General features: G+C 38.7%; 3 protein-coding genes and 1 non-coding gene across 7 annotated transcripts in view; all 4 read left to right on the forward strand.

The window, feature by feature from the left end:
• Nucleotides 1-294: 294 nt before the first annotated feature.
• plaa (phospholipase A2-activating protein) lies at nucleotides 295-7,948 on the forward strand. 2 transcript variants are annotated; one of them, XM_041985090.1, is made up of 14 exons: nucleotides 295-526; nucleotides 963-1,159; nucleotides 1,286-1,386; nucleotides 1,586-1,706; nucleotides 3,141-3,308; nucleotides 3,462-3,597; nucleotides 3,787-3,956; nucleotides 4,074-4,225; nucleotides 4,304-4,523; nucleotides 4,716-4,781; nucleotides 4,888-4,959; nucleotides 5,524-5,631; nucleotides 6,900-7,070; nucleotides 7,224-7,948. In XM_041985090.1, the coding sequence occupies exons 1-14, from the start codon at nucleotides 378-380 to the stop codon at nucleotides 7,790-7,792; spliced, it is 2,400 nt and encodes a 799-aa protein (XP_041841024.1). In that variant the 5' UTR covers nucleotides 295-377; the 3' UTR covers nucleotides 7,793-7,948. The 2 variants fall into 2 exon arrangements, with proteins under 2 accessions (XP_041841024.1, XP_041841025.1); XM_041985091.1 differs by having other exon boundaries at nucleotides 966-1,159.
• Nucleotides 7,949-8,610: 662 nt separating this feature from the next.
• On the forward strand, nucleotides 8,611-15,228 carry haus6 (HAUS augmin-like complex, subunit 6). The gene is made up of 16 exons (XM_041985089.1): nucleotides 8,611-9,008; nucleotides 9,177-9,272; nucleotides 9,366-9,444; nucleotides 10,330-10,462; nucleotides 10,604-10,748; nucleotides 11,500-11,562; nucleotides 11,654-11,711; nucleotides 11,879-12,052; nucleotides 12,291-12,487; nucleotides 12,626-12,755; nucleotides 12,866-12,968; nucleotides 13,049-13,112; nucleotides 13,651-13,819; nucleotides 13,893-13,985; nucleotides 14,102-14,234; nucleotides 14,353-15,228. Exons 1-16 carry the CDS (start codon nucleotides 8,872-8,874, stop codon nucleotides 15,033-15,035), a joined length of 2,457 nt encoding a protein of 818 aa, XP_041841023.1. The 5' UTR covers nucleotides 8,611-8,871; the 3' UTR covers nucleotides 15,036-15,228.
• On the forward strand, nucleotides 13,207-13,337 carry LOC121640890. The gene has a single exon (XR_006010619.1).
• Nucleotides 15,229-16,455: 1,227 nt separating the features above from the next.
• dennd4c (DENN/MADD domain containing 4C) overlaps nucleotides 16,456-22,868 on the forward strand; it is a 39,503-nt gene continuing 33,090 nt past the window's right edge. For 2 of the 3 annotated variants that reach the window (XM_041985081.1, XM_041985084.1), the window contains exon 1: nucleotides 16,457-16,763. The gene's annotated coding sequence lies outside the window, so the exon portion shown is untranslated. Of the gene's footprint in view, nucleotides 16,764-22,868 lie in introns of all 3 variants that reach the window. The other variant, XM_041985082.1, reaches the window with a different exon arrangement.

Here is a 22,868-nt window from a genome sequence, read left to right on the forward strand (position 1 = left end):
TAAAACTTTTAGAAAACGTAACAAAAATAAGATAGAAAAATACATTAATAATTGCTGTCGTTATATTTCATTATTTTAGTCATTTTAGCTAAATATTTGTTAAGATTAAGGTGTAATTTCTTTTAGATTGAAAACTTAGAATTAAGAAACCCAGCACAACTCAAATATTTAATTTACGAGTACAAAATCTTAGAGATACATTTTAACGTTTCAACCATTTATATTTATATTATTATCAAATGAAGAAACAATTATAATTTGAAAGGTAGCTAGCATGCAATGACGCAATTCAACTTCCGCTGGTATTAGCGGCTGGTGTTTGTTGACAGCAACTACACATAACTTCACTCTGTTGTAATAGTTTCATTTTGAGTAAAATGGCATCGCCTAACTCGTACAAACTCAGGTGTTCCATCCCTGGCCATGAGATGGACGTCAGGGGACTCGCAACTGCTGTTTTTCCAGTGGGAGCTTTCGTGTCCGTGTCCAGGGACCGAACCGGAAGAGTCTGGGTGCCAAATTCAAGGTAGCTAGCATTAGCACTATAGCCCCATGCTGACTAACTGTGCTGCCGGGCTACCTCTTATTTCTGTTCACCAGGAACTCTGTTTGACAGCAACATGTTTGCTGAAACAAAAAGAAAACGTAGTTTAAAAAAATAACGTGGCACACAAGCCATATTTGTTGACACAGTTTTGGTAACATAATAAAGATTGGTGCTAGTGGCTAAGTTAGCTTGGCAGCTACCAATTCAAATTAGCTTTGTCATTCATTATATTGCAGCTCCATATAAACTGCATTTACGATGAAGTGCTGGCTAATTTGAACAAGATATATGTGATTTTATTTTGTTTAGCATTTAATGTCCAGATAATCAACTCAATTATACTTGGGTCTACATATATCAGTGCTGACTGAGCAGTTTTAACAGTTTTTGCTCTTTCCTTTCCCTTTCCTTCCAGCAGCCCAGATAAAGGCTTCACTGAGATGCACTGTATGTCAGGCCACTCAAATTTTGTATCCTGTGTCTGCATCATTGCACCCAGTGAAACATATCCCCGGGGACTGATTGCCACAGGTGGGAATGATAATAACATTTGTGTTTTCACACTCGATCAACCACAGCCCCTGTTCACCCTTCAGGGTCACAAAAATACAGGTGAGTTGTGCTTGTATATTTAGTAAAGATTTCTTTATATGATTTCGTTTTCTTATTCATATGTTATTATTATTATTGTTGTTACAGAGCATGTAGATCAAACTTTCGTACTTTCGATTTCCACAGTTTGTAGTCTGTCATCTGGAAAGTTTGGGACACTTCTGAGTGGCTCGTGGGACACTACAGCCAAAGTGTGGCTCAATGAGAAGTGTATGATGACTTTGCAGGTAGGCTGAAGCCACTCTGATAACTCAAATCATTGTAATAACACAGGGTGTTTGAGAATTAATTGACCCTTCTAACATCATCTATACTTACTACACTTTTATGATATACTTTTAAAGTGACTTTATGTATTGAGCATATAAGCAAAAATATCACTAGAAAAAGAGTGAGCATGTTTTCTGCTTGTTATTTGGACTACAGGGCCACTCTGCAGCTGTTTGGTCTGTGGTTATCTTACCTGAACAAGGTCTTATGCTTTCTGGATCAGCTGATAAGACCATCAAGCTTTGGAAGGCTGGCCGATGTGAGAGAACGTTTACAGGTGAGACTTATTTAAAAAATCATTTAACAATCAACTATTCTTTTTATTTTCTGGTAATATCATGTAACCATATTTGTATATGTTTTAAAATGGTTTTGAATTGCACTTCAACCTTATGAAGAAGCAGTGGGTGAATGAGCTGTAAATATATTTTTCATTGCTGGGTAAATATTTTACCAGTGCAGTGGTCCCTCATTTATTGCGGGGGTTACGTTCTGAAAACACCCCGCGATTAATGAAATCCGCAAAATGGTGACCTTATTAATTTTTCACAATTCAAATGCGTGTTAAGGCCTAATTATTCCTCCTCTGAATGTTTATAGACCTTTCCCAAACTGTAATGAACATTTTCAACATTCTCACACACTTTATACACTCTCAAAAACCTACATATATTTAACAGCGTGAATTTCTTAATACTTACTCACCCTGTAAACTATATTACAGCTTCTCTGCTGGTGCTGCGTCCCCACCCTCGTCTGTAACATCGTTTTTCACACAAGGCCCGGGTGTTGCTGTCTTTTTCAGAGTGAAGAACATAGTTATGGGAAGTTGCTGGCGCTCCTTTTTTTCCTGGGCGATAATGCTCTTATACACCGACATTACACTTTCGATGACATTGGAGAACTGTAATGAGCGGAACATCAAGGGGTCCTACTCTTATGCAACTTGCTGAAGTTCATAGCGATCAGGAATCTATATGAAACACAGTTAAAGAACACAGGACACGAAGTAGACTGACTCTGGACAGAGTCCTTTGGCCAATCAAGAAACAAAGCACAGTGGGTGATTCCGACAGTAAAATTTGGACATAGAATGGTTTAAATAGGATTTAAATATTCTTAAATATGCAGTGCTGCATACAAAAAAAACCCCACAAAACAGCGAGAAGATTAACCGCGATATGGCGAAGGACCACTGTATTTATCATCTTTATCCTGCTCAGTAATTGCTGCAAAATTAGCCGTCTTGCCCGTTAATGCTTTTATCATTGTTAGTTTAATTTAGCATTTCTCCCAATCACTACAACCCCTGAAATCTGAGCACTTAATTTAATTATTCACATTTCGAATAAAGACGCATTTTATAAATGCCCTACAAGTTATCGGTTTTGTAAAATGGCTTTGCTATAACCTACCCATTTATATGAAAAACCTATAATTTCAGTGTCTAAACCTTCAGCTTTAATTGTAAATAGTTTACTTTGTGTATATTTGTTTCTATCTCTACAAAAAGAAAGAACACTAAAGAAAATTGTTCCTTCAGACTTCAACACGAATTGTTGAGTCCAGATCTGAAAAGATGACGTTCATATGTATCTTCTTGTGTGAATAGTTCAGAGTATTCTGTTGAGGTATTACAATACAAAACACTTGTGAAAGTATCAAGGACTTGTATTTTTACATACATTAATATATATGTCTTCCATCTTAGGTCATGAGGACTGCGTGAGAGGACTGGCAGTGATTAGCAACACTGAGTTTTTCTCTTGCAGCAATGATGCAAGTATCAGAAGGTGGCTGGTGACAGGCGAATGTGTACAGGTCTACTATAGTCACACCAACTACATCTACAGCTTGGCTGTCTTCCCCAATAGCGAAGGTTTGTTCATAATCTTAATATTTAAAGGTATCTACAATAGCAAAAGGAAGTGTGTGTGTGTGCGTGCATTTCTTGAACCAGCATCAGTTTATTTCATGCTCTGTAAGATGCTGCCTGGCTGACTCTAATCTCAGACTGATTGTTACTGTGTAGATTTTGTAAGCACAGGAGAGGACAGGACTTTGCGGATATGGCGGAAGGGAGAGTGCTGCCAGACCATCCGCCTGCCCGCCCAGTCTGTCTGGTGCTGCTGTATTCTGCCTAATGGCGACATAGCCGTCGGTGCTAGGTAACAGAGCTGGACTGGCATTCAGTCAGTCCGTAATGATTTCCACGATCATGTTTCATTATAAATATTTAAACACCTTTTTCCTTGTACTGTTCTAATGTCTTAAAAAAGCTTCATGAAATTTATGAAAATTTGAACAGATAGTTTGTAATCGTGAGGTTGACCCAGATGCTGCTCTTCTGCACACAGTGATGGCATCATCCGTATATTTACGGAAGCTGAGGATCGCATGGCCAGTGCAGAAGACCTTCAGGCCTTTGAGGATGAGCTCTCCAAAGCCACCATTGATCCTAAGACTGGGGACCTTGGAGACATCAAATTGGAAGACCTGCCTGGAAGAGAACATCTAAATGAGCCTGGTAATAAAAGAGACTTGTTTTTCTTTTTCTTCTTCTTCTTTTTGTTGTTTGTTTTTTTTTTCTCCTTCTTCTTCTTTTTCCAATGCGTCTGGATCATTGCTTACTTTTTCCATCAAGGAAATCGTGATGGACAGACTCGGTTGATCAAAGATGGAGAGAAGGTGGAGGCATATCAGTGGAGTGTCAGTGATGGCCGCTGGATGAAAATTGGAGATGTGGTTGGTGGCTCAAACCAACAGACATCCAAGAGTGTGATGTATGAGGGAAAGGTAAGACCACAGTCTTGGTGCCAGTTAAATGAGAACTGCCCGAGAAACTGTCAATAATGAGACCCTGTCTGGCATCAGGAGTATGACTACGTCTTCACCATTGATGTGAATGAGGGAGGGCCCTCCATGAAGCTGCCTTACAACATGACAGACGACCCCTGGCTGACAGCACACAACTTTCTGCAGAAGAATGACCTCAGCCCCATGTTCCTTGACCAGGTTGCTAACTTTATCATTGAAAACACTAAAGGACACGTGGTGGGACCTGCTCAGCCTGCAGTTGCTGATCCATTCACTGGTGAGGCTACAAGACCTGGTTTCTCTTTCCAGAAATGATCCCCATCTTGTGCTTGTGCTTTGAGTATTTTTTTTTAATTAATTTATTATTTTATATGTTCATTACATTTACTGAAACTCTTCTTTCTTTCTTTCATTTAATTTGAATTAATTTTATTTATTTTTATGTGTGTGTTGTGCATTCTTATGATAGGAGGAGCACGATATATCCCTGGTTCATCTGATGATAGGCCAGGTTTTGGAGCAGATCCTTTTACAGGTACAGAACATTTACAGACAAGCTATTTGTGTGACATTTACTTGTGAATGCGGTTTCATAGCTGATTTTTTTTTTTTTTGCTGCCTCCACCCTCACCAACTGTCAGGCGCTGGTCGCTACATCCCAGAGTCAGGCCCCAACCCAAGCGCTCCTGTAGGGGTGGCAGATCCCTTCACAGGTGAGATCCTGATTAAGACAACCACTGATACACCTGACTATACAGAAAGGCTGGTGATGTCATGAAGTGACAAGACTTACATTTTAAGCTAAGATTAATTAATAAAATTGCTGAAATGAAATGTGTGTTTAAGCCTTGAAACTCATTGAAATTTCCCTCAGTTATAAACATTTGATTCTCCAATTTTATAAGGGGTGTCAGCTTTGAAAGTGTATTAGAAATAGTTCTACATATTTAGTCCAGAAATACTACAGACAGATATCACAAACTGGTGAAACTGGAAACATTGAAGAGTTGATAGAAAAGGTTTGTGGTTCATTTAAGTATGTGTTATAAAGCTTTTAAAGATGAAAATATCACAATTTTACGTAAGCGGTCCAACCAACCTTTAGGGGCCAGTGATGATGAGGAATGTCGAAAGAATCTGCTGTTGTAAATCTCAGGAAAAAAAAGTTTAAAAAGATTAATGAGTTTGTGATGTTCTTGTCCTTTATAGTTCTCCTATAAGAAAAATGACTGTGATGTTGAGTTAGCACTTATTTTATCATCCTCTCCTTTCTGCAGGAGGAGGCGCCTACTCCTCAGCAGCCCTTAGACAAACACCTACCAATATCTACTTCCCCAAGACTGACGGTGTGACCTTTGAGCAAGCCAACGCCTCTCAGATCATTGGTAAGCATTGAAAACGGGTGTGATGATGTGCAACTAACAGGCTACTGCTGGGCAGTGTGTCATATATTTTTAATCTACATAAAAATTTTGTCAAACAAGAAAAAAAAAACAAAAAAAACACTGGTGCAAAAAAATGACTTGCATCAAAAATAATAAAAGATTATTAACCCAGAACAAATGAGCTGATTTTAACAGCAGTATTCTCTTTAACACAGTAGCAGTTAAGAGCTATTTCCTCTAAATCTCAACTTCAGTATTATTGTAATATAATAAAAATATTTATTACAAAGAAGGATGAAAATTTTAGGATTTATTCATTAAAGCTGACTTCCTTCTAAACACAGAGGAAACAATATCTAATAACATTTCAGCATCAGGTGTGTTTACCTGCTGGAACAGACAAAAAGCAGGATTAGAATGTCAGATCTTCTATAATAGGAGGAAGGTTGTGGCATTTAAGAGAAAAATAAAGAGGTCAAACTTGTGTAAATATTCAGTTAATCTGGAAATGGACGTTTTGTCTTACAATTTCCCTTATGATATAAAGGCAGGGGGAGATAAAGTAACATCTGAACAAGCTGATGACATCAGCCTGTACAAAAGTACAAAAACCTTTTTAAAACTTAATATCTTAAAATAAAAATATTTAAACGCAGTAGTTCTGTGAAACAAGTGCGGTACGTTGGGAGTAAGTTTTCATAGAGTACAACTTGGTTTCTTGTGTGGAAACGTCAACAGACACCTGTTCATGTTAGCTGCAGCAGCACATCTACAGATGATCTCAATGACTGAGACAGAAAAGGACGCTCATGCCCAGTCAATAATGTCTGACTGTAGGCCAGGGCGGATCAGTTGGTGGCAGCTTCATGTACATGCATTTCATTTTCAGTCTGCAGAGGTGAATATCTGCTGCCGCTCGGAGGAACTGCCAGAAAAAGTTGCTAGATTTGTCGTTAGTCAAAAAAAAAAAAAAAAGTTGCAAGAGATGTGTAAATAGTTGCTAAATATAACAAGAGTCACTAAGCTGACAACACTGCAAACTACTAGCTTTTCCATTACATGTACAGGTGCACCTGGGGTCAAAAATTAGGTGCACTGCTCCAATTTTATGTGCACAAGCTTGCACATGCACAAGTTATTTCAAGCCTTGTCATGAAAGTTTTAAAGCCAAAGGGGCTTGAATTGTGTTTTGGTATAAAGATCTTTAACTGGTATATTAAAATTCTTTAAGATATCAGGGTCAGTGATTTTTGTTCTTTCCTTCCCAGCCAAGTTGAAGGAACTAAATGGAGGTGCCCCTCAGGAGCACAAGCTCTCTGAAGACATTTTGGGAAGTCTTGAGCTACTGTTGTTGTCTGTGTGCAACCCAAACTCCTCAGAGCCTCCTCCAAACATCCAACAGATTAACTTGCTCTGGAAAGCCTCACACTGGCCTGAAGGTATAGCTACAGCATCTAAAAACTTAATTACATTTTTGTGAATATGTTTTGTTTTTCACTATGGAATTATCTCACAAAAAAAACACATTTTAAGTTTCTTAAGTCCATTATGTTCACTAACAAAATTTCAATAATTCTCCTTGTGTGTTTTAGATATTGTGTTTCCTGTCCTGGACATTATGAGGTTGGCAGTGCGTCACCCGCAGGTTAATGAGACTCTTTGTGGAGAGGCAGAGGGAGTCCAGCTGTGCAACCACCTGCTGAGCCTAATGAGGCCCGAGGGTCGTACTGCCAACCAGATGCTGGCATTACGGACTCTGTGTAACTGCTTTAGTGGCAAGTGTGGCCAAGCTCTCCTCATGGCTCAGCGTGAAACAGTGCTGTCACGTGCTGCTGACCTGGTTACCGTCTGCAATAAGAACATCCACATTGCTCTGGCTACTTTGGTGCTTAACTACGCTGGCTGCCTGCACGCTCAGCCTGATCTTGAAGCCAAGGCTCAGTGTCTCTCTGTGGCCAGTAGAGCTCTGGAGACAGTACAAGACAAGGAGGCTATATTTAGGCTTCTGGTGGCCTTGGGAACCACTGTGGCCTCTGACATATCAGCACAGGACTTGGCACGTTCTTTGGATGTCAGTTCTCAGATTTCCAAATACTCATCAGTGTCTGATCCATCAAAGGTGGGCGAGTGTTGCAAGCTGGTTTTAAAAGAACTACACTGATATGACAAATTAGGGGGAAAAGAAAAAAAGCAAAAACAAAGAGCACTTCTGTCTATTATGTTGCTCTACTTGATCAGTTGTGGTGGACACTGAAATTTTGAGCTTGTATGTTCTTCAATTTAAAAAAAAGACAAATAAAAACTTTCCACATGCTTATTTTGTGTTTTTTATTATTATAACAGCTTTTCAATGATCCTTGGATTATTGATTGGGTTATTAATTTGGCCAGGGTATGGCCAGTGGTGCAATAAAGTTTCATAAATATCTATGAAAAATTTCCTCCGTACTTTGTAAAGATGTCTATTGTTATCCTTTTTAGGGTTTGCTGTACTTCTGTTTTACTTTGTAAAACTTTAACTTTGGTTGATAGTATGAGTATAGGACTTTTCCATTGCAGATTTAAACTAGGAGTGAAGTCCAGTAAGATACCCGTGGATGAAATGCTTGTTGGACTTTGGATCTGTTTGCTTTAACAGAATAAGTTCAGGTCACACAAATGGTGACATAATGATGCAGCTGTGTATAATGAAGGTAATGTGGTAATTTAATATTAAGCTAAGTAACTAATGCCCATATTGATAGGCTGACAGATGTATTGATGGAAACTGTATATGTGCTTCATTGGTCTTAAGTTCAAGTAAAACTTCTTATATATATGTATATATATATTTACATACATTTTATTGCTGACTAAATTTATAAGTGATCAAACCCATCTCTAAGTGGTCTAATGTAGAAATCTTAACGGCAAATCTTGATATTGTTTATTGCACTTATGCATTTGTGTTACTTACCGGAAATACTTTCAAACAACATCCGGGTTATTGTTGGAAAAATTGGCGGTAGCCTCCCTGCGTCTTCTTGTTTCCGTATAAAATTTATTCCAGTTTCGGATTAAACATGGAGCGCTTCTTCTAAGGAACAACTCTTTGCTTTGCTGGCTTTCCTTTGCTTTTTCTGTATTTATTTATTTTTAAAGAAATATATGTTGTCTGAAACACAACAAGTTAGAGTGCCAGTTAGCCAACTGTAAACTTTTTAGGCTAGCAGATAAGCTAGCAGTGGATCTTCTGGGAATAATGGCGAACCCGGTATTATTGCAGAAGAGGAATGGACAGCATCTTTGGTTTGCTCTCCTTGGACTGGGATTTCAGCCAGACGTTGAAGCTTCATATGTCGTAGGCAAAGTCAACATTAAACATCTCAATATTGGACCGTAAGTTTGTTTATTTTAGGAGAGATCATAACTTGTTCGCACATTGTAGCCTGTATGTATGTTTTACTCCAACGTATTCTTGACCTCTTCCTCTCATCTCTTTGGATTATTTTTACGTTATATTTCACAGTAATGATCACCTATACTAATCACCCTTTTGCCCAATAGGAATATGTTCGACAAACCAAACAAAGATGCTTTCTACATAGTAACGCACTTCTTATTGGAAAAACTTAACCCAACACGATTTCACGAAGCGTACAGGTAAAGTTAGATTATATGTTTAATTGTTATTATCACTGTATCTTCGTGTTTGTGATTTATACACACCGAAATATCACTTCTATTTTGATATAGGCACTGCTGGCCCGTTTTGGACCACAAAGTAGATGCTGAATTTCGCAAGGTTACCTGCGCTTGGTTGCGAGAAATAATGGTAAGAATCTGGGTATGATGTTTCTCTCTAAAGTTTTCAGATGGAAACATAAGTGTATATAACATTCTTACAGTTGCCTGCCTCATGAATGTTCTTAAGAATGAAAGAAAGACAACCATATTCTCATTGTGCATCATTTCGCCTGTCTTTTCTTTCCTTTTTATGTTCTTTTCAATGTCTTATCCTAGTTAAAACTGTTACATAGAAGAAAATCTGTGTTTAGATGCATGACTCATAAAGCTAAAATTTCCAGTTTAATTTTTGCAGGAGTTTAATTTTTAAAGGATGCCAACGTGGCATACCTTTATAAATAAATTTAACAGTTATGCAATGGTGTGGAAAATGACGATTGATGTCCTGTATAGACTTTGTTTTTCTGCACCTTTGGTGTGTAATAATGCAGCTTGGCCCAGAGTTTAACTGAAAATACTAAAAGAAAATATACTAAGTGTTGGAATTCAGAAATATTATTCTATGACCAAGAAAATTCTTTGCAAATAAGTAAACTTAGTGTTAAAATGCTAGAACCTCTATTTAACTGGAATTTTATCAACTCTTATCTTTAACAAAGAAGCAAAAAATAACAAAGAAAAATCCTTTATTTTTCAGTAATTTGAGTCATTGCAACTAATATACTACTTAAAATAATTTACGTGGAATTATTTATCTTTTTACTCTGTGAAAATCTTGTGATGTTAAAACTATAGCCCCATAGCTGATTATTTCTCCAACTACATTTATTATTTCCCCTCACTGTTTACCATAGACATCTAGGATGTCATACTAAAATGTCTTATATGTGTTACACAAACTTTAAGTGTGCTATGCAATGTGGTGCTATTCAGGGTTTGTGTATGTGGGGTTTTGTTTTGTGTGTGCTTGTAGGATGAAACTGCAAATGCAGGATCCAAAGTGGTGGCGTCTTTATTTCTGTCACCTGGAGGCCCCAAGTTTACCAGCTTGATGCTTCATTTAGCCAAACACACCATGCTGCAGGAAATGAAGACATTTACCACAGGTAGAGCTTTAAGAAGAGCCATTTGTACCTATACCAGCAGCTTGTATCTACTGTGTTCACAGTCCAAGAGCACCACACAACATTAGTCGTGGTTTATTTAATTCAAATCAATTAAATAATTTTAAGTATTATCATTGCCAGATGACACTTGGGTTCCTGAGGCCATTGCTGTGCCAGCCTCCACCTTGGACATGGCAGTTAAACGATTCAATCTAATTCGTACGAGGTTTTTGAAAGCTGCGGTTGATCAGGATTGTTTTCTTCAAGCGTACCAGAGACGAGCTCAGTAAGTGCTTCATTGTCCATTTTGTCCATTAGTGTTGTTCATATTGACATCAGATGTTGCAAGCAGTACTGAAGTGTTCTACTTGGGTATCTTCACACTCATGTGGCAGGTTATGACAATAAAGTCAAATTTCTTTGATCTGCTCAAATCTGTCATAAAAAAAAACATGTTGACATTTGTAGTAGATTAAAGTTAAACCGTAAATAAAATGTTTAGTAATCATAACTTTTAATTTTTTCTAAATTCCTTTTACAGTCAGTCTTATTTTTAAATATGTTGCCATCTGCTGTTCAGATTTATTGATTAGAATAGTTAATTTCCATTGCTGTCTGTTTATAGTGTTGCTTTGCCTTTTTGTTTCAAACATCACCTGTTTCAAATGAACTAATTGAGTTCATGAGGTCGTCTTGTGGCTGCTGGAGATGTTAATCATTGACCCTACTTTAACAGCAAACATTTTGCTTTGTCATTGCAGCAGGAAGATGAGATGTAAAAAAAAATGTTGTAAATGATGCTGAACTAGTTTGCAACCAGATCAAAAGAAGAGAATCTCAGATTTTGAATAATTGCTCTACATCCTGGATAATCCAATTATGACAAGACACTACATGCTTTAAACAATTTTAATGATGTGCTTATGGTGTGCAGACTTGATATAGAGGAATTTGTTTTAATTAGTATATGCAAAATAGTTTTTACTGCATCTTTCTTAATGCCCTTTTCTCTTAACATATTCTTCCCTTTTGTACAGGCATCTTGTGAAGTCTATGAGGGACATCAAAGCAGATGGTACCAAGTATGATGAGCTTCTTAAGTATGTGCAGCTTCTTTTTTTCCCCACATTATTTTCTAATAGCGTTCTTAGGCTTGAGGAAAGAGTTGATCAAAATGGGATCTACTTGCAGGCGTCACAGCAGTGATGCTGCTCAGGATGAAGCTTATCATGTGGAGAAGATCAAAAAGGTATGTCTTGTAATTTTTTTTTTTTTTTTTCTATTAAAATGCGTCATGTGCACACACTGACTTTTTAAATCACGTTTTAACTTTGTCACATGGCTGAGGTGTAAAAAAAAAAAAAAAAACACTTCTACATTGGTTTTGTTAAATTGTTTTATACTTGATGTCCAAAGGTGCGCTCCTTGTGGTCAGACATTGAAAGAATGCTTTCAACGATCAAAGAGGAGCAGAGTGCAGTGGAAAGTGTTTTGAAAGGCGAAGTGGATCAATATGTCCTGGATGGGACGGATCGAGTACTCAAAATTCCTTCCTGTCTGCTGGAGAGAATTGAGCGTCTCCCACATCAGGTGAGGACAATGATGATAATGAGACAGTTCGCTCTGTTAATCCAGACTTGTTTGCACAATTTTTTTTTTTCTTTTTAGACTGTGTCTATAACATCAGTTGTCATTTTGCTGTTGCCTAAGGCTATGAGGAAAGCCTTTTTTTTCCCCAGTAAAGTTTCAGTAAAGGCAATCATTTTCTAGCAAGTACAGAGATGAGAGGTCTCATTGGTCTTTATTTTTGTGTCTGAATGGTTTTCAGTTAACTTCGGGGAATGTGTATGAAGCTGGCCAACTGAACCTCCTCTGCGTAATGGAGCTGATGAACCACGCAGTGCAGCTCCTTAAGGAGGAACGCTGTCGGGTGTCCTCTACGTCTGAGTCCCGACTCAGTCCTCAGCTCCTGCAGGAGAAGAGTCAGCAGATGGCCCGTGTGCTGCAGGACCTCCACCTCATCAGGTATATAATGAGCAGTACTCACTTTGTGGGATGCATTTCTGATGTGAACCAATTGTGATATGAATAATTTTTTTGCGCTACTATGTTGTCATTGAAAGGCAATGTTAAGTATTATTTCTCATGCTGTCATCCCTTCAGACAGAAGATTTCCAAGGAAGAAATTCCAGAAATCAAGAGTACCATTAGCGAGTTGGAGGCTAACTGGGACAAGAGGTGGATGGACATGCTGAAAGACACACCCCTAGTCTCTTTCCTTAATGAAGATCCTGTGAGTCTCCTGTGGAATTTGTCTTTAACTGTGTTTTAACATCCATTTTATGCAGAGTGACCCTGTTGCTTTATCCTAATCTGTTTTTTTGTTTTTTTTTCTTGTTTTAGGCTCTTGGTTTCCTTTCACCAATGGCTCCACTGTCTTTTGAACCAGCTGCTGAGGCTACGTACAGAAGTACCATCTTTTCCCAGTATCCTGCTAAGCTTCTAGGTTAGCAGACTTGGACCTTTACAATCTGTACATAAATATTCACTTTTTGTTTATACTTGATTGTGCATTTTGACTTTCAGAAGAGAAACCTACAGCGAGTGACTCACAGGAAGTAGTCAACCATGGTGATTCAAACCGAAAAAGGTACCATGTTTTTGAACAGCATCTGGGGGGGACCTGAACTAATTGCCACCACTTTATATTTGGTATTTTAAGTGCTTGGTGTGTTGGCTTCTGGTGGGAGGCAGATACCTGGACAGCCCTGAGCAGTGTTCTGTCCATCACTGTCCCTCCCTAGAGTATCGCTGCTTTCTGATGACCGGGGCGAATTAAGTGAAATCGTCACGGACAGATACGGAGCAGACACTTTATTTTAAAATCGATCACTTATCAAAGTTATGCAAAAATTGTTTTATTATGCTATAAAGCTGAAGTTTGATCAGTTCTTTATTAGAACTCAAAACGCCAATTCTTAGTCACTCATTTATTCAGGCTAATTGACAGCAGGTGCAAAGTGACTAAGCTTGAGGATTATTGCTGTGCCAAGCCCCAACAGCAGGCTGTTAATGGCCACTCGAATGTACTTGATATTTTTTTTCTCTCTGAACTGAACTGCAGGAAAGTGAGCATTTCACTGTGCAAAGTGTTTTAAATAACCAGGCGCTCTCCTTTTGTGAAACAGTTCTTGTCCTGCAAAACTTAAAGCGTCTGAAAGTCCCGTTGTCACTGTTGAAGCACGAGCAAATACGTCTCTGGACTGGCTTTTTGACACACCACCATCCCCTTCTGGAAAGGCTCCGTCTGCACCAACACCTCAGTCTGCAGCTGTGTTTCAGACAACCTCCAGTATGGTAAGTAAATCACTGGATTCACTCAATATTTTCAACTTTGTGTTCCTCAATAATTCATGTGCTTTTATATTAGGCCAGCATGAGGAAGACAAGCCATCGGAAGGTGGCCCCCATGAGGACCAAGACTCAGATTTTAGAATTGGAATATGATAACCTTGCTGATCAGGTATATTGAATTATTATTATTATTTATTTATTTTTTTTATGAAGGGGGGTTTCACCGCTTTTAATGCAGGAACCTTGGAATAATAAATGCAGAATCACTGAAGATGTGTCTTTTAGTTTGCAGATGCTATAACTACAACCACTCCAAAGGGCAGCGTTAAAGATATAGACTTGCAGTGCCTTCTTAACACTCTTCAGAGAGATCCCTTCTCCACAAGAAAACAGCTGCATCGAACACCTGAGAGCTTGAGTGAGTTGAAAGTAATTTACCCTCAAAATCTGAAGGTGTCAGTGTATTAAGTTACATTGGAGAAGCTGACTTGTTGTGTTTTTATTAATGAGATTACTTTTCCTCTTCCCTTTTTAAGTTATGGATGTGAAAAGCTCTTGGCGAAAAGCAGTTGAAGAAGATGAAGCTAAAAAATTACGTCAGTCAGCAGAGGTGAAAAAGACTTTAACTGGGCAACTTGGTCAGCCCCACAATTCAACCGTGAGCCCTGATTCTCGCATCCATACCGTCTCTTTTACCACGCCCGTTGTCACGAGCCAAGACAGCCCCTCTGTCTGCCAGCAGGGGGTCTTACTCAACGCCTCTCTATCATGGGACACGTTCAACGCAGAAGTCCTCGACACCCCAAGTGGCACCGGCAGCAGCGCCGTCCTGTTCAGCCTCGACCATGAGACCCTCCCTGAAATGGCGAGCTGTGAAAGTCTGATTCTCGATGATGAAGCTGTGGACATGAGGAGTGAAGAAGATGAAGAGCTGGCCATCCCCTCTCAGTCACTGTTAACAGCACGTCATCTGGGTCAGATCCAACAAGCAAGTAATGATGGCGCTTTGGAAAGTGTGAGGACAACTGAGCGCTTTTTGTCGGATTACGAGGTCTCTGCTCTGGACTGGCGAACTGAACCAGCAGCATCAGAGGAAAACACAGAAAAGTTGTTTTCATTGGATCTAGATTCACTCAAGACACCTTCACCCCCAAAGAAGCAAGAGTACAGCCTCCCCAAACTGATCACGTTCTCCCCTATAGATGACATGAAGTGTTAGCTTCAAGTATTAACTGTCTTAATTTGTGTGTAATTTTTAACTTGTAATAAATGCATGTGTATATAGCTGTAAAATATCTGTTGCACACCAGTTTTAAGTTTGGATTAAAAAACTATGCTTCTGAGCTGCTTTAATTAAACTGAGAAGTATTTCTAAAGACTTGAAATAAAGATTAAATTTTGCATTGCATACACAGGTTGAAGTTTAAATCCATTGCATATGCAGAAGTTGGTGTGCCACTATCAATAGCAGACAATGGTGTGATATCCAGTGTTTATCAGTTATGGCTTTTATAGAATTCGTTTGAAAGTTCAAAATCTTGCTTTGGATTACTGTAAAGCTCTGTATGCATCACTCTTATCCTGGCTTCACTACACTGGCAGTTTTAGAATTCATTTAATATTTTACTAATTGTTTTTAATAATTAAATGGACTAGCACCAACTTACAGATCAGACCTGCTTGAACTATACACTCCATCAAAGGTTCAGAGGTCAGCAGATCAACTAGTTGATCCAAAAACTGAGACTCAAAACCAGAGGTGATCAAGCTGTTTCAAGACTTAACTTCTTTTAGTGTATTCTACCTTTCTAATAGTTTGATTGTAGCCTGCTCTGCCAATTTTCTTAAAATGCATTTTAATCTTATTCTTAAAACATTTGAATTCTTTTTAGTGTATTTCAGATATATTTGTATATTTTTGTGAAGTCTTTTCATGTCTTTGTGTAAGGGATGCCTACATTTCAACAGTTATATTTTATATGTATAGCACATTGGCAACCATGTGTTTTAACATGTGCTATATAAATAAAGTGGATTGGATTGGAATACACCATTTTGAAAGTATGCAATCACTTGTTCATTCAATCAACTTGAACAGTGTGATCGAGTTGGGAAAACTTATGCAATTGGGGTTTTAGGTGCTTGGTGAGCATGTTGCGTGAACTAATTACTGTAATGATTGTCTCGAGTGGTAAAGTTACCACAAATACATTTGGAGCTACAATGGGTAATACACATCAACCATTTTTTATGACGCGATTACACCTGTTTCGCATGTGTATTTTTTCCGATAAGATTGGGGGCGTCAGAAACTACAAAAACAAGGCACATGATCACAATGGAGTCAAGGCAGCTGTGAAGAGAAGATTAAACCGGTAGTCGAAACATATTCACCGCTAAGAGAATTTTGCCATTGCCTGAATCTTACTTTCCCCATATACTGAATATATGTCCCTGAAAAAAAAGAAACATACTTGAAATAACTATAAAATAAATTATTACATGTTTGATATAAAAACAGAAAAACGCGATTTTTGTGTTATTAAATAAGCCTACGTCACTAAACAGTTTTATTTCGAGAAGGCCTACCGGAAGCTGTTACCCTAACTTCCGCTAGCTTGCTAGGCGCTGCTGGCCGCTGGCCTGTGTCAGTTACCGCTCCTCTGCTCTGGGCGGTTCCAGCCTGAAAGAGACGCTTATGAAGAAAGCTCACCAACAAAACTATCAGCGCAGACACAAACATGGCGCCTACCTCCACCGACAACTTCAGATAAAAGTGTGGCGAAGAAGTGGCCTGCAAAGTTTTTATAGGAGTAAATTCGAAGTGGCTTTCCCCTCGCGTCGTTCTGGTTTGTCCTGTTTTTGCACAAATACGGAATTTGTTGAGCGGTAAAACAGCAAGTTGCCTACATGTCAACATTGTCTCTCGCCGCGGTGTAAACAGCTGGTAAGTACTCACGTTATCCCACATGGGAGATAAGACTAAAGAGAGTTACTTGTGGAAATTAGAAATAGCGGCTGGACCATTTTAACGATTTTTTAAGGTGTGTGTGACTTAGGTGACCAACTGTAAACAGATATTTCTGCTTGTGCACTTTTCACCTCGTTATCAATCCACGACCAGAGAGGCATAGCCACGTATTGCTGCTTAGACCGATCACCAGAGGAAATTCCCTTTGTTATGTCTGCGGTGATGTGTGTTTCCTGCATCGAAGTTGACCTAGTTATAGTTCGGATGCAACAGTTGGGAATATAACACCCCTCTCCTCTTCCTCTTCCTCCTCCTCCTTCCTCCTCCTGCTCTCCGGGCCCTTCTTGACGCCAGATAATCGGACTCTTCTCTCCTGTCTGACCTCTGGCAGGTGTTTTCTCCGGAGCACATGCATAAAGAAGTTTATGCTAAAGTTAAAAAAATTAGTTGGATAACACAGTTTATATAAGAGAGGTATTGCTTTTTAACGCATTCAAAACTGCGCACGCGATGAGGAACTATTAACCTGACTTCCTTTTTTAGCGTGCGGTGTGCTTTCTGTCCAGGTACTTGCGTCATCGCTCTGGATGTACTTAGACAGTTAAACAAACAATCTTGAGCAATTGTTATATACACAAGCATGTGGGAAAGAAAACATGGTGATATGACTATATTTAAGATACAAGGATGACAGACTTACTGTTTAAAAAGTTATACGACATGTTTTTTTTCTCGGCTGTTTGACTGAGGTGAGGGCTGAATCCGGTGCCAAGGTGCTCACATATCTATGTCTCAGCACTTGACTGCCTGACTGCCAGTCAGCAGCAGCAGTCTATGCCCCAAAGGCAGGAGAGCGGCTCACTCGGTTTCATCTTCCCATCACAGCTTTTGGTGATTCATGGCATTTTTGTGGTGTTCCTGTTATGACAGTCATGGCACAAGTTGCTGCAGAAAAAAAGTAGAGAATGACACTTTCTCCTGCAGTGTACCAAAAAATGTCTTCCTATGCTTTTGCCACCTGAGATGGCTGCAGGAATGTCTCATGATAACAGGATAATGGAGGCTTGTGGAGTGTGAAAAACATTGGGAATTGCTCTGGCAGAATTCACTGAGTAGTTGCCACGTGGAAACACAGCAGTAAATTCTCTCTTGACCTTGGCTTGGCCTGACAGGAGCTGAAAAAGCTTTTCTCCTACTCGCTGCTACAAACTTCAGGTATAAAGTGGGTCATGGCTGCACTGTGGGTTTTGTGTACATTGAACTTGCACTTTGTCACCGCCACCAGTTGTCCAACGGCTTTGTCAGGTGACTAAGAAAATGGAGTGGATAGGTTAAAGGAGGAGTGAGAGGTGGTTGACGGACTCTGTAGTTAGCTGGATAAAAGTGAAATAGGATTTTGATGGGTGTGAGAAAAGCTAGTGTTGATTTAGGATTTAAATGAGAGGAGTTTTTCTGACAGAGCCACAAAAGTGACTCATATTTTGACATACATGCATGCACAACCTTTTGTTAAAGTCAGTTAAATGACATTTTCAAGGTAGTTATTTATTAAACTGCCTTTTTCTCTCTGAGTTATATTATTTAAGTTGCTTTTATTTGTCTTCTCATGTATTATTTGTCAAACAAAAAATAAAAAAAGGGGGTGGGGCAATATAAACTTTGATCAAAACGCAAGGAAATCATGTTTAGTTAATTATTTCTTTGCTTAACAATGCTTCTTGACAGTGAATATTATTCAGTTGGAAAGCCTGTTGATTTTCCTTTTATATGGTGCCACATTTGTGAGGAAAATGCATTTGTGGGATGAGCCGCAGACTTGAATATGTGGGTTGTGCCCATGAAAAACTTGCATGCAGAGAACTCTTATGCTCTTATCCCTCTTTGTGTGAAGAGGGATGGAATGGGCTTGAGAAAGAGCTCCCAGGATGTTGTGTTTATTGTTCTTCCACATGGTTCTGAGACTCTTGTCTTTTAAATGTAAATTGTGAATTGATTGTTTAATTGCTAATGTATTTTTTCCTTCAAGTCTTCAATAATTCAATCCAGTAAACAACGTCAAACAAGGGTCAATAACAGGGTAAGCTGTTTAGCATCGGTAGAGAAGATTTGGCAAGTTCCCCTTTGTTGTTCATCCCATAAATGCATTTCTCATACTAATTTGGTACAGTTTAAAAGACAAGGAAACAGACATTCCAACAGTAAGACCACACTGACTAGTGGGAAGCATTGATTGAGTCGGAAAACAAATAGGCCCCTTTTGAATGGGAATTTGTCAGAGACAGAGATGACAGAACCTTTTCCACTTTCCTTAAACTTTGCATTTTTATTTGTAAGGTACGAAGGCCAAATGATGGTCAAGGTTGATGTGCCTTTAAGCCAGCAGCAAGGGTGGTCATCAATCCAAGTCATGGGACATGTGTAAGGGAGAGCTAACATGGCTGAAAAAAAAACACTAGACACTGATCATGTTTACATGACACTAGAGAAAGAAATTAGTATTAATCCAGCCAGTCTAGATGTTTAAAAGACACTTGCACATTAGTCTAACCAAAATCTTACGAAATCAACTTTCTCTAAGCCAGCAAAGACATCCAGATAAAGTAGTTTGAGTCAACCAGACTGAGTCAACCAGGCTTAAATACTCCACACATGCTCCACACATGGAACATGCAAGTTCCATCTTCATGTATCTTTTTGTAAAAACAGTAAAGCCTGAGTGTATATGAATACAGCCAAATTTTTAACAAAACTTCTCTAATTCACATATTTTTCTCTTTTGTCAGAAGGCTGAATGCATTAGAAGCTGTGGAAAAAAACAACTCTTTAAGACTACATGTCAGCACAGCTCACAGCCACTTAAAGCATTGCCAGAGTGTCTCTCTGCCCTAATAACATTCAGATTTTATTACTGCGGCATCATCTGAAAAAAAATCACAATTGGTGTAACTTAAGGCCGATTTTTGTCCCGATCTTCCCCTTAACATAAAAGCCAGCAAAGGCCCAATTGCCAGATGTTTGCAAACGACATTGTGTCCGATTTTCCAGCGGTGTGGGGTGTGTTAACAGTTATTTTGTCTGGTCCGATCTGCTCAGAAGGAGAGATTGTAAATAATGAACATGTTTAATATGTTTAATATTTACAACTAGAAATCCTTTAGTGTTTAGTGTGTATAGCAGAACAAAAACCAATCAAGACACAACCTGACTGACGGAAGAGGAAGAAAAAACATGCCCCTAGAGATCTAGGTGGTCTGATGAAAAAACAGCTTCAGTTATAATGCGCCACATTTATGGCAGTAACAGCGTTATATTGATGGGAAGAGTGATCAATTAAATTATTCGTTAGTGAAAAAAGTTAGTTATGATGTTATTTATAACACTGCTATTTCCATCACTGGTTGTTTGCAGAAACTTTTTCCATAGTCTTTTTTTGGAAAGTAGGAGGCAGAAAGCAACCATCATTACTTCTTCCTGTTCATCCGCTTTATTTTTTTGTTTGTTTTGTTTACACTGAAGTCTCGTTTTACTACGGCAGATTTGGATATTGAGTGTAAAGAACCCGATACTCTGCTGTATCGTGTGTGGTGTGCTCCGTAGTGCACCCCACACAATATAAAATGACAGAAAAAAAATTCTTGTATGATCTGTCTTTTGTTATCATCAAGTGTGTGATCTCTCAATCTGTGAAGATTTGAAGAATCCTGAATCAAAGCCAGCCTTTAAAGACATCTGTGCAGTGAATTGGCTATACTTAGAGGTATTGTGATCTACTGAGAAGCAACAAAAAGTCTTGAATGTTTTTTTTTTTTGACACACTTTATTACTTTAAACTTTAGGTTTAAGAGCAGTTTCTGTTAATGGATGCTGCTAGTTCACTTTCCATCGCTGTGAAGAAAGGGCTGTCTTTTCATGGCTGAATTAGCCTCTATAGATTTAAAAAGAGCAGAAATATTTAACCTAATTAAACCCTTTATATAAGTACAAATCATCCAAAGCATAATCGGGTCGTCATTTGATTTAGCAAATGTTGCTCTAGCAGGTCTAATCATCCAGCATTTTTCCAAGAAGATGAAATGCATCATGATGGTTCTCAGTATCTGGCTTAATCACATTACTGTAAAGACAAAAAGTCTGGTCAATCTAAAATCAATTTTTTTTAATTTACTGCCTTCAAAAAGGGTTTCAATGTTAGTGTCTGAGAGAACAACCTCACCACTGCACAGTACAATGTCTTTTGCATACAACACCGTTTCTTAAAAATCCACCATTCTTGTGCCATGGCTCCTTAACCAGCTTTACTCACATAACCCTTTTGACCAGTGCTGGTTCAGGGCAAGCCATGGACCCAGTTCTGAGTTGACTGGTAAGTCGGTGTCTTTAACACACAACGCACATATTTGTAAATGCTCTTTGCAACCATAGTGTTTCAGACACTGAGCGGTATTTATAGGCAGCTGTAGCTCAGGAGAGTTGGTGGATCGATCCCAAAGTGTCCTTGTTCAAGACACTGAACCCAATGTTGCCCAATGTGTCTGTTGGGGTATGAATGACTATAGGAAAAAGTAATTAGTATGTAAGAGTGGAAGTGCTGGATGAGTGTGTGTGAACATGACATGTAGTGTAAAAGCGATCAGCTTATGACTAGAAAAGGGCTATAAAAGTACAGTCTCTTTACCATATTTATGAATGGTGCTGCAAACAACAGGATTTATACAAACTCAATTGTGGCAAAAGTTTTTTGGACTTGAACCATAGCAAGTCAGGAAAAAACAGGCTTGCAGTTTGACTGTTGAGTCCAGCTGTAGCTGTTTTTCTAAAGTAAAGTTTTTGATACAAGCTTATATCATGACTCCAAGGCCCTCAGCAGCTTAAACTCAGACTTCTCTTTCACCAGATCGATAGATCCTTATGTCTAAAGGTGAAATTAGATGATTCTCTTTCCCTCTGAATTGGACAACCAAGTTGACAGCACCTTATTCATGTTTGACTGATTGGTCCTACTGCACGTGGCCCTTGGTCGAGGTGAAAATGGGTTGTGTTCGTAATGTTGCCCATGCTGGCAAAGTACTCGACTTTTGTGAGGAAGATTTTACACATTGGTAACTGTTTAGTTAAAATGTATGCAATGGTATACTATAATTTTGTGTTGGCTACAAAGATTGACCTTTGTTTTGTCAGTGTGGCATTGTCCCTGTACGCACCGTTAGAACTGAGAAATTTCCAAACCTCTGATATGTAAGAGCGTTTGCTTTTATCAGCTGGAAAATCTGAAGTAATCAGCAATTCAGCAGCAACTTGTTGACCTGTTTAGTACACCTGATTTTCTATGTAGTCATTTCCTTTACTACTTTTAATGTTTCTAATTGATTATTCAAAGGAAATGTGCTGGTTTGATACTACTTAACAAATTCTGTTTGTTGAGCCAATATGTAACTGAAACAGTTCAGTGCATTTTTATTTAACAACCTGTTTTCGTATCTTTAGACATATTAACTTCAGACAGTTGTGTCTAGCCAAAGATCAAAAGCATGGATCCTGTGGATCCAACCAGAACCCGTCTCAGGTAACCTACTTTCTTCCTCTGGCCCTCGCAGTTATATGTCACTTCTTTTCTTTTAGCATGCTTGGGTCTGAGTTGGTAGTGTTAAAGTTAGCCAGTAAGGCTAATGAGTTTGCCCTCTTTCCACTCTTCTCAAAGTGGAAAGAATGCTCTCTGTCTGTGGGGCTGTCACGCTTCAAGAGGGAGGCAGTCTTGTGACGTTTCTGCAGAGCCTAGCTTCACTTTTCTGAGCTGCCGCTCATGGTCTAACCTCTCCAAGAAGTCTCTGTAATTCAAAGAGTTGTATTTTTCCCAAACTTTTAAACTGAGTATATTTAGAATATATATAACCATCCTTGTTCAGTGCTGTTGTCATGTTTTAGAAAGCATAGCCTACCTGCTGCTGTTGGCTGTGGAGACAATAGGTGCTTTTGAACACTTGAAGTATATTGTTTTCTAACATACCTGCCTCTTAAATAGTGTGCTTGTACAGTGTATATTTATACCTGTAGTGATTCAACAGGAGAAAGTGGAAAAGTTTC

Source organism: Melanotaenia boesemani, chromosome 5 (genome assembly GCF_017639745.1).
Source record: "Melanotaenia boesemani isolate fMelBoe1 chromosome 5, fMelBoe1.pri, whole genome shotgun sequence".
Lineage (NCBI taxonomy): Eukaryota > Metazoa > Chordata > Actinopteri > Atheriniformes > Melanotaeniidae > Melanotaenia > Melanotaenia boesemani.